General features: G+C 35.7%; 1 protein-coding gene across 4 annotated transcripts in view; it reads right to left on the reverse strand.

The window, feature by feature from the left end:
- Positions 1 to 4,389: 4,389 nt before the first annotated feature.
- The window catches only part of LOC129002190 (cyclin-dependent kinase 14), a 285,193-nt gene continuing 277,271 nt past the window's right edge, over positions 4,390 to 12,311 (reverse strand). For all 4 annotated transcript variants that reach the window (XM_054429821.1, XM_054429819.1, XM_054429820.1 and 1 more), the window contains 4 exons: positions 11,584 to 11,798; positions 10,128 to 10,289; positions 8,293 to 8,383; positions 4,390 to 7,573 (listed from right to left, as the gene is read on the reverse strand). In XM_054429821.1, the coding sequence (XP_054285796.1) occupies positions 7,503 to 7,573; positions 8,293 to 8,383; positions 10,128 to 10,289; positions 11,584 to 11,798 (539 nt within the window). In that variant the 3' untranslated portion in view covers positions 4,390 to 7,502. The remainder of the gene's footprint in view (positions 7,574 to 8,292; positions 8,384 to 10,127; positions 10,290 to 11,583; positions 11,799 to 12,311) is intronic.

Genomic DNA, 12,311 nt, shown 5'->3' on the forward strand with positions numbered 1-12,311 from the left:
TGCATAATCTCGTAATGAAAATGTCTCACAGTGCATAATACTCAATGATAATACCGATTTTGTGCACAAGTTTCAAAGTGAACGTGTCTCATAGTGCATCAACTCATGGAGTTATAGTGCATAGTTCCGATTTTGTTTTACAGTACCTAATCGTCAAGATTTCTATAGTGCATAACGGAAAGGGGATGTGAAATGCGGTTAGACCAATGTCTATTGAAGATACATGGGCAACATTCGATGTTAAAAACGAAAACATCGGTGTTGAAAGGTTAACATTCGTCACACCTCATTTTGCCACAGGGCAGGGAGGTGTGATACTTTTAGTACCTGCGACATCGTTGACCAGAATTTCTGGATAGACTGTTTCAAGGATAAAACTAAAAATTATAATACTTTAGGCAATGGTGTTGAGCCTATATTCGGTGCAACGCATGGTACTTCAATATTAAACGGAGGCCACATTTTGTCAGCGCGCCAAAATATTCTCAACTGGAGTACAGTGGTCGGTTGACTCCAGGCTTTGACTTTTTTTAAGCGGACGGTTCACAAGTCTTTATATATATATATATAAATTTGTTGAACGAATGGTGTTTTTTGCCTCAGGGGACATAAAAAAAGTAAATCGGTCCTGGGCATAGGTCTTACCATGCCACCTACGGTAATAGCTACTTCCCCATAGGGCAACTCGCTAAAAAAATCATGATTGACAACCAGAAATTCTTCTGGTTAAAATTAGTATTGCAATTTATTCGTTAGAGATAAGCGATTTTGTATGTATCTAAGTTTGAGTAAGTAATATTTCTATTTGATGTGAATAAACAAAAAATAAGAATAAGTCTAAATTAATAGCTATAAAGTTGGAGAACTACCGGTACGGCTATAAAACTGAGCTCCACCGTGTCCATCCTGCATCTGAAGGCCTCGTGTTGAATGGTTCGACGGGCCAGGCTACGCGACGTGGATCCCGCCACGTGTAGTTTGCACAAAATGTTGAACCCCCTCATGGTTTTCACGCTCGTGTAGAATGGGATTTATTGGTCGATAGTTGCACTATTCCATGTCATCATGATCACATTCTGAGAATCCCAAAAGTTGAACTGTTTTGTCAAACAATTGAGAGTAGGTGTTGGCCCCATTGGTTGCTGATGTTGCTGTAAATTGGATTGGGATGGCGGGAAGGGGTGGGTGGGTGGGGGTGGGGTGGAACAACTAAAAATGTGATGGAGGCCTTTGAGAGGGGTGAGCAAGTCAGCCCACTCCATCTGGATTTCTCTAAAGCTTTTGACCGGGTCTGTCATCAGCGCCTTCTTGACAAGCTTTACACGTCTATAAAATCACTGGTGCACTACTTTAGTTGGTTTTCCAACTATATTATGCCTCTACAACATCTGAAGCCTTCACCGGTACATCGGGGGTACCACAGGGGTCAATCCTGGTACCTACGCTGTTCATCATCTTCATCAACGACGTTTTCAACTGTATTTCTACCAATTGCCTTCTATCTGTGGATGATATTAAGATATACAGTGTTATCGGTTCCGAACAGGACTATAGTGTTCTTCAGGACAATCTTCAGGCCATTTACAAGTGGTGCATCGGTGCATGGATAACAGAATTAGCCTGAATTTGAAAAAGTGCATCACTTTTACCTTTCACATAACGACATAACAACTACTCCTTATGCCTATAGACTACAGGGTGATATTCTCACCAGGCCTGCATCCATCAGGGATCTTAGAGTTGAGGTACTGCCATCCTGTAAGGCCCATGTTGAGAGGATTTGCCTGCAAGATAGTAGAGCCGGACTTCTTGTTCCGGTTCTTGTTGGGGACGGGACTTCTTGTTCAATGCTCAAAACATCTTACCACTGGGAAACACTTTGCAACTGTGCGGCCACTTAAAATCCTGTACTGTTGTACTGTGAGACCTTTTTGGAGTATTGCTCCGTAGTATTGTCTCCTCATGAAGTCACCCTTTGACACTGATTAACCCACAAATACGAGATTATCGCCCTTTGAGGATTCAAAATATACTTTTGAGAGTGGTGTGGGATTCCGGCTGGGCTATCGCTATCTTGAAGTTCCATTGGGTGTGGTATCCAACTTACTGAATCTTCCAAGCTTGCAAACCAGAACCAGACGCGTAGAACTTGATGTTGTTTTCCTCTAAAAGCTACAAGTTTAATGGACGTGTGGACTGCCCTTACCTGCTTGGGAGGATCTTCTTCCATATGTTCCATCTGCCACAAGATCCAGAGACATGTTTGCACGAAGGTAACATGGCACCAACTACGCCCATCAGTCAACCATCATGGCTCACATCCAGCAGCTTGGCAAACTTGTATTGCCGCAAGTGGATATATTTGCCTCCAGTGAACAGAGTGTTCAGCACCTGGTTGTCGCCTTGCTTTGAGTAATTTTTCTTAAGAGGGTTATTTCTGTGTTCACTTGTTGTTGTTAAATACGTCCAAATTGTTATGTTGTCGTAATTCCATATAGATTTATGTTTATCCAACTAAAAGGAAAAAAGTACATACCAACTATGTTGTCATATTTATCATTTTATTATTATTATTATTTATTGTTATTATTGTTGTTGCTTATTGTTATTATTTATTTATATTTATTATCTTGAATAAATGAATGTATATTTATATTATTGTAAAATGGTTATACCGTAAATAAATAAAACCCTAACTATGGCACTCGCTGCATTCCCGTGCAATTTTTGGTAAAAAGACAGAACTTTTAGTCTAGCGGATGTTTTAAACGTAACATATCTGAAAACAGACTGAACTTAAAATTAGCCTATCCATTTTATGAAGATTGTTGTTTCAGACATATAATACTGATAATACTGCAATAAGATACCATTTTTGAGCGAGTAAGTTTTATTTATTTCCTATTAGTCTATTGCCTGACAGTAGTCAAGCTTATAAATTTGGAGCAACCATCTTAAGGTTTCTTGAAAACTTAGATCAGTTTGCAAAAGTTAATAGTTTGTAAGTTTTCCAATTTTGCTTATAAATTGCAGCAAACATTTTAACACTTTTTGAAAAGTTTAAGTTTGCAAAAGTTGGTATTTGTAAATATTTAGTTTGCACAAAATAATTTATTTGTAAACTTTCAGTTTGCAAAATTTAACTATTTGTAAATTTTCAAAGTTTGCCAATAAAGTTTACAGCAAATATTTTTTTATGTCTCTTGAAAACTTTGAGTTTGCAATAGTTATTTATTTGCAAATAACATTTGCAGTTAACTTGCTGCAAGTTCAGCATGCGTCAACTACAAGTTTGCAGCAAACTTACATAGGTTTTTAGGAAATTAGTTTTTTTGCAAAACCAACTTTTCTGTAACCTTTTTTTATTGGCTGCAAACAGTTTTTGCTATCTGGGATATGGCATCACACCTGACGCCAAACAACAGTGGGCACTATAAGTGGCCTAGTGTATCTGTGTGAACAACAAAGATTTATTGCCATATCTAGCTTGAAATGGACAGTGGGCAGTATAAATGGCCTCTAGACCGCAAAGGGTTAACTAAGGCTCTAGACGTCAGTCCTGCTGGAAGGGGCGAAGGGCGTCAACATAGGTTTTTGTCATCTCCAAGATGCCATGCCCTTAACAACAATCAAAAGTCAAAAAGCCTTACACTTTCAGTGCATACACTCAACCCCCTATAGATGCTGACTATAGAATGGAGTGAGATAATCAGTGTTAACTAAGACCAGCTGTTTCTCCAGAATGAATAATCGATGAAAATCCTAATACAATAACAGCTGGGCCCAGTTTCAAACCAAATTACACGAGACTCTCCCGATCGTAACACCCCCCTCCACCGCACCATGCCGTACACTTCCAAATCATACCGGCCCATCAGCAATTTGCGGCAAATTGTTATCTCTATCACTGTGACTGTTAAAAAGTATTGTTTGTAGGTTAAATTTAAATTAAATATAATTAAACTGTCATAACCTAACCAAACCAACCAAACTTGCTGATATGAAAAACATTTTTGACAAAAAGTTAGTGCTACCAGCGGGGTTTGAACCCGGCACCTTCAGATTATCAGCCCGACAAGCTATATCCACTACACCACCAAGGCTCATGGCTCTAATTCGTATCGTTGCGGTAATGGTGTTTCCTCAAGAGAAGAGACTAACTTTGCGACATCGGCACGGCGTGGTGGTGGTGGGGGGTTACGATCGGGAACGTTTAATCAAATTACTGACTCTCAGGATAGAACCAATAATATTCTGATTGTCAGGCTAGCACTATTACAAGGCCCCACTAGAAAAAGTTTTTCTAGTCGGCCTTGATTATTACCAATCAGTTATCCAATCTTACCCAACGAGGTAAGGCAGATTTAGGGTTAGAAATAAAACATCGGGATACAAATTCACATTAAAATTTAATATAATTTCTAATCTGGTTTCAAGTAATATAAATAACCACAGGATATTTACAGATGCATTACATTACAGATGTATTTATAATAGTGTGCATTTTAAACCGAACATTATGTTACAAGACATTAAACAATTACGAATAGAGATCAACAGTATGTTTAAGAGCTTTTACAAACCTATAAAAGATACCTAAAACAATATTGAATTATAACAATTCTATGGCATATCTTTCTGATTCTACAATTGTGGATAAATACAGTTCCGAAATCTGTGAAAGTGTTGAAAAGTTTGGTCGAAACTTAGTTGCAAACATTTTAAACAATTCTACGAATTATTTAAAAATATTGCTACTGTATTTAACCTGGCTTGTCGGATTAGTGTACAGTATTATATGTCTGAAGTCTGCAGTGCACAGTCTACAATCATGCTTTTGTTGTTGGATCCCGAACAAACACTGTTGTGTCCAAAAGTAACAGTTATTTTGGACAATTTGGCACCCCTATTTTTTCAAACAACAAAAATTACCTCGATGTTAAAGTTTTAAAATAGTTTCCTATTATTGTTATTTATGATGCTAACACTAATTGTTAAAGTTGAATTATCTGTTACTACTTCATAGGTTTGTCATTACAAATTCTATTCTGCGGCTAAATAATCTACACATTATACAACTATATACAGAGAGCTTGTATTTTACAGGATGGTTCAAAATGCACACTATATGGCAGAGCAAGGGACGGTGCGAAATAAAATGGACTCCTTCCAATCTCATACAGTAGCCTATTATTAGGAGTCTAAAATTTGTAACTAAATTAGAGCTCCATCAATAAAGTTACATTATGAATGTGTTTTTTTTTTGCTCTATAATTTGGAAATACCTCAGCCAAGGCTTCACTAACCAGGCTACATTCTTTATACATGTTTTCCGCTTAGAAATTTGTACAATACAAACATATTGTTCATATTAGGCTATATATTTAATACAATTTCTTGATGTGTTCCAGACAAAAAATGAGATAAAATTGTGTGTAAACACTATTGAAAAAAAAAATCATTACAGCGGTAAATGTCTAAAAACAGTTCATTTAACCGCTATAAAAAGTTGACTTGGGGTCTGGGTTAAAAATTAAAATTTACAAGAAAACTTAAGATCGGATAAAATATTTTGATCAAGTAGCATCTTGAATTGTAAACAATCATGATTTGAAGAGCAAACTATCTATAGTGAAACCAAATTTTGACCATTTAGTGCTAAGTTTTAAAATTAAAATTTACCAATACTTGTGTAGCTTTGCCATTGCAATTTTGCCATTGTTTTTATTTAAAAAATCAAGGTTTTTGGTTACATTTTTAAAAACATCAATAAATAAGTTTCATCAAATAACTTATGACCACCATGGTCCAATTTTGCAGAGATACATAGCAAGTGACTGTGAAATATATAAACAGTAAATGTTACACCTTTGTTGGCAAGACTGATCGTACAAGAAACAATATTATTTATTAATGTAAAAAAGGAAAACTGGGAAGACCATACAGAAGACAAATTTAGGTTTGATAAAGACTCAAAAACAGTTTTATTTATTTATCTTTACCTAGTCGTTTATCAGTCCTTACCTGAAATAAGTCATCATATTTGATATGACCCTTTACTTCTTATAAGCAGAAAGTTTTTCTGTCCTACCACAATAATAACTAATCTGGTGTAGAATCTTTTTATTTTGGCCAGTCATCTAAAAATATCTCTTGTGCAAGGATTTTTACAAAAATAAAATCCAAATCAAACATACTTGACTAGTGACTATTTAATTTTAGATTAAGTCAATAAATGTAAACGAACCAAGTCACACAAAAAATTATACCCAGACAATCATCAATTTTCATTGGTTGGGCGTATTGGTTTGAGGAGGATGTACTATGTTTTACCAAAATGCATAAAAATCAATATGTTGATATTTGAAGCTAAATAAAAGGCATTAACAAAATTTCAAAATCATTACTTATTAAGATTTCAAGACAAAAAACAATCAATAGACACTAGAAGATTACACTTCAATCAAATGCCCCCAACACATTCTGAGGGATAAGGGTGAAAATCTTGAAGTAAGCACTTGACACTGAATACAAACTGAACAAATCCTAAAAAAAGACAAATTCAGGGAAATAAGTTTTAATAATCAATACAATACAAATTCACCAAGAAAAATTGAACAAATGACTGGTATTAAGAGTAATATAAATATAAAATATAATATATTAGTCATATTTTTCCAACTACCTAAAATAGTAGACATGTTAAGGTTGGTTACAGAAATAAATTAATATAAACATTATTGAATTCTTACGATTACGCCACAATTAAACAAATTACATAATTATATAAATTGTTCATTTTGTCAGTTCAAGAAGCTCAAGGAAGCCAACTTTAACTTGTGCCAATCTATATGAAGGATGTACTATCAGATCTATTTTTACTAGCTTACTGAAGGAGCTTGACATTTCAACAAACAACACATGAACAAATCAATAAAATGCAAGCAATTCAACACAAAGTGAAATGACTGATTTGGCACATGTCAAAAGGTGCCGTACAAAGTAAAATGCAACATTTAAACTTTTGTAACTCAAACAGGTGAAAATGAACTGTAAAACCGTATAAAACAAAACCAATGAACAACACCAGTCCTTTGATTGAGCATAATCGATTAGAGGAATGATTCTCCTAACCTAATCCACCCTTCTCTCTAGTCTAATCTAAGTTAAAAGAGTTTGGCAACACATTCCTCATGGAATGACTATTTTCCGAAATGCTGTCGATCACATTGAACATGAATCCGCGACGCTCCGACAAATAGCTAACGGTTAAAAAATATATATCGCCATAGTAACTCTATTAGGATCGTTTAATACTTAACAGCGATTACCTATCAACGTAAAAAAATCATTAGTCATTTTATCGCCCGATCTATGTCATGTACGCTTCGTAAAGTTCGACCCTGTTCAGTTCAGTTGACACTTACAGTAAAAAAACACAGATATAAAAGACGATGTGAAGTTATATAACAATTTGAGCTAGCGAGATATGCAAGGTGTATTCAGGTTTTCAGTCCTGGAGCTCTGCCTTCTGGCAGCAAGTAGATACCGTGGACACTGAAGATTGAAGTTTCTGAAACACAAACGAGATTGTAAATGAGAAACCAGCTTACAATGATGGTCGTGTATTGTCATCGTCTCCCACGGTATTGGATATAATGATCGGTATTGGATCATTATCGTCTTTCATGATCACAGTAAAATATTGATACATAACATTGATAACATATATCGATAAGCGATATCACTTTTCATCATAATCTGTGATTGCGGCAAAATCTTTAACATCTTCCCCAGTCTTGCAGACATCATCATTGTCTTCAATGGTCTCATCATCCTCTGTAATTGTGGCAGAAGTATGAAATTTTCAATTGCAATATCTTCACAGACGCGATTGCCATAGGCTCGAGTCCAATATTTCATTTACTTTTGATCACTTGGCTTGAAAATCAAGACCACACACAGACCTCAACTAGTGAACTTGAACTTAGTGTGTGCAGTATAATCTGTAAAAATGCTTTTTATTCATCATTAATATTATTATTATTAAAAAACTATTGTCTACCAAAATGAAGTACATTCTTTAAAACATGAATTTCCTTTGTGTAGAATTTTCAAAGGGCAACTCTGAGTGTGAGGGGGAGTGATTTCCAAACCATCCAAATTGTTGATAATCTGAACATGGTACGGCTCCAATGTTTATGACTATAATAACAAGCCACATGTTGAAAGACTGAGGCTTATTTCTAATGTAGGATTTATAATGAAATGTTAAAATACAACCATACTGACCATCAGGCAACTCGTACAGTTTCTCTGGAAGGTTGAAGAAATATCGATGTCTTAGAGCCTCTTCAGCACCTATCCTGTCATCCGGATTTAGCTGAAACAGACAAAAATATTCTTATCCATGTGAATTGTTAATAATAACTTATTTACAGTAGCTTTGTTAACATAAATAGGCCTAAATGTAAAATAATGATTAGGTAAAACTTACTCACAAGACGTTCCCTTTTAAGATAATTAGGCCTTAAAATAATCCGTAATTTTCTGCTGAAACATTGACTTTGAATGTAGACTTCTCAAGTGTAGCCCGTTTTTAGCGAATTTCCCTATAGGGAAGTAGCTATTACCGTAGGTGGCACGGTAAGAACTGGAGCGGGGATCGATATACTTTTTCATTTTGATGTCCCTAGAGGCCAAAAACACTATTAATTAAAAGTTGTATATATGTATATATTAGAGTGGGTAAAAAAATCACTATTTTTTGAGTTGTAATACCTTGGAAAAGTTGCTAAATTGTTAGACCAAAACAGGGTAAAATTATTAAAAATGTTGATTGTTATCTTCTAATCCGGTATGTGCTCCAAAGTTTGAACAAAAAATTAAAAACACATATTTAAAATATACTGTGATATTTGACAATTTGAAGAGAATAAGCAAAAAGCTATTTAAAGCTAAATAAAATGCAAATAATACCATTGACTATAGAACGGGTGACTTGCTACGTAATATTATGAAATAGAGTTTCGGCTGTTTGTGAATGTTTTATATACAAACATTGATGAAACTGCTGTTGTATTTTAAAAATCGCGTTATAGGCTATTTATGTTAAACTAATCATAAGTAGTGAGAGTTTGTATTTATTTTTCATACTATTAAATGTACATTATAACAAACCATCATAAGTAAGAGGCCTGAATAATGTTTTTAAGAGAAAGGTAAAACATTTTGTTGGTGTTGTTATTTCAATACTTTTGAATTTTTATTGATGCTATTTGATACAGGTAGTAACAATCTTCTATTTCAAGGAACTCCCCAATGGCTAGAGTGCTTCAAGATTGTTCCCTAATTGTATGGGACGAATACACCACGGTTCACAAAGTCCCCATTGAAGCATTGGACGGGACATTGAAAGATATTAGAAACAGCCCAAACCCCTTGGGGGAGTAACTGTGATGTTTTCAGGTAACTGTAGACAAATTCTGCCTGTTGTGGTGTTGGGAGGAGGGCTGACGAGATCAATGCTTCTCTGAAGCGATCAACTTTGTGGCCAACCATAGAACGCCTCTCACTCACATTAAATATGAGAGCTGTTTGCATTGATCAACGTGGAACTGAGGAATTCTCAGAGATTCTGAGATGAAGGTTGGATACGGAACATTAGAAAATATAAATAGGATAATAACCGCCCCTCCTTCACTTGGTGTTGTCAGATTACAGGAAAAACTGATAACCTTTCAGTAATTAAAAAACTTCTTTCCAGTAGTTCATGAACTACTTAACATGGATAGTGCCTTGCTCTGTGATTGTGCAATTCTGACACCTAAAAACAAGCAGGCAACGCAGATAAACATTTAGGCAATGGCTCTCTTCCACGTTAAAGAAAGTACGTATAAATCAGTTAACACCGTCCTGAGAGAAGACGATGCTGTAAACTAACCGGCAGAGTTTCTCAACTCAGTATCAGCACCCGGTTTGCCTGCCTATGAGCTCACCCTGAAGGCTAGAGCTCCAGTGATGCTGCTAAGAAATTTACATTCAGCCAAATTGTGTAATGGAACGCGTCTTCTAATAAACCGAGGTAGATATAAGGGGCTCTACTATTTGTAGACATTATCAGTTACCTGAAGCAATGACGAGGCCATGCTCTCTCCTTCCACAATGTCGTAAAGTCTAGGGAACGACAGCCCCAGTTTCTGGCCTCTGTAAAACACCAGCTTGTGTGGCTTGTATCCCGGTAGTTGACTCACCTCTTCCCAGTCTTCCTCTGTGGGTGTTCCCAGAATCTGTTGAAAACATATTCAGTTGACATGTTAAAAGAAAAACTTCAGAGAAATGGTAAGATGTATTGACATGTTGGGGTGAGTTGACAAATTGTTAAAAGTTTTAATTGAACACCATAGAAACATTGAAAACTAAACTAAAGTTGCCACTGTGTCGTAAACCAAAAATAGCGGGAAAGGAAATGGAAAGTTATGTTTTGTGTCAGCAGCTAAAGTAACCTGCAATGATCTGAATTGTAAAATAAACAAGTTTAGTAAAAGCTCTGTCACTTTTCTGTTATCACCAAATGTTCTGGGTAATCTCAACCGGCCCTTTATAAACTCAAGTTTAGTTTCCATGATTTGATCATTTACAGGCAGAAGGTAAAAAACTTGATACAACAGAGCTAACAGCCTTGGATCCAAGTAAGTTCATGCCTAGAAACCACAAAGTGATAAGTCATTTTATTATTTATTTGTTAAATAAACTTAACAAGTTTTTCATCCCTTAACTGCTGAATATACAGAACTTTAAAGATAAAATCAAATAATTACCTTATCCAACCACTGTTGTTCGTATGACGACTAGTTTTGTTCCTTAGAACTTCGTCAGGTCATTAGTATGCAACCGCATCATCAATGTATTAATACATTGTGGTATGTCAATAGATTCTTTAAAAGATGTCAGTCACAATAATTAAAACTTATCGCCATGTTGAAAAAATAATAAAAATGGAATAAAAATGATAAACTGATAAAAACTGTACAGGCTGGTCAGCACTGCCATTGAATAAATAAAGCTGACTGAATCATGATGTTTCTTCTTCTCTCCAGTGCCACCTAGATTTCAGTTTGTTTTGTTCTTCTTATTTTTGACTTGTAACTTTTCAATATATGTGTCAAATATAATATTTGGCTGGAAAGAGGTCTGATCATTTAAAATATTACATGGGTCGAGTTTTTTAGCTTTGTAGATGGTGAATGCTTTTTTGACTTAAAACCTTTTGGTAATACTTCGACTAATTCCATGTTATTATCAACAGATGTGTAGTTGTGCAATTCCAAAATTAAATGTTCGACAAAACTGAATTTCTGATGTTGCGTGATCATTTGTGTGTTCTTTAAATCTTTGTTTGAAAGATCTTCCAGTTTGGCCGATGTAGTAGGTACTTGGTTGGATAAAGTAATTATTTTATTTGATCAATAATATATTCCAACCAAGGGTTGCAATGAATTGTAAAACTTTACTATTAAGTTTTCTTCCAACAACAGTCCATTCAGTCGATTAAGACTTACCAATCTGTTGAATAAAACTTACTTTAAATATCTTATCTAACTGGTCGTACGTCTCCCTGACTCCTGGGAAGGTAGGAACTCCAGTGATCATCTCTACAAAGATACAGCCCACTCCCCACATATCTAGTGACGTGGAGTAGTGTGTAGAGCCTAGCAGCACATCTGGAGGTCTGTACCATAGAGTGACCACCTCGTGAGAATATGTGTGTGACGGGACAGACTTGGCCCTGGCGAGACCTGTGGAACAAAAGTTGCATTACTTGGGAAGTCTTTAAACACATTGTCTTTCTAAAGGCAAAGTTTTTCTATTAGGTTTTTAAATTCAAATCCGTGCCTGTTGGACCAAAAAGCGCAGAAGAAGGGTTGACAGGAATGTGTTACACAGAAAATTGTTAAAGCTTATAGACATTTGGAAATGTTGTCATATTAATTATTTTTGTGAGGATAGTTTTTTTTTTCTAGGACGCTAGGCTAGATCTAGGGGTTGCGGTATTATCACTTAGATAAAATCCATTGGTGACTTGACGAGGATCGAACCCGGGACCTCAGGGACTGAAGTCCTGTGCTCTAACCACTACGCCAGCTCGCTCCCCATAGCTCTCTGATATAGCATAACTAGTAGGCTTATAGTTAGTGGGTCTGATAGTAGGCTTAACTGAATGATAAAGAGTTCAAACCAGGACTAGAAAAATACCCCCGCCGCAGCAAACCTGCCGACTAAGCGAATTTCCATTTGTCTTAATTGATTTT

This window comes from Macrosteles quadrilineatus, unplaced genomic scaffold (assembly GCF_028750875.1).
Source record: "Macrosteles quadrilineatus isolate MER2022 unplaced genomic scaffold, UCM_ALF_1.0 Scaffold_9__3_contigs__length_116548681, whole genome shotgun sequence".
In the NCBI taxonomy this organism is placed as follows: Eukaryota; Metazoa; Arthropoda; class Insecta; order Hemiptera; family Cicadellidae; genus Macrosteles; species Macrosteles quadrilineatus.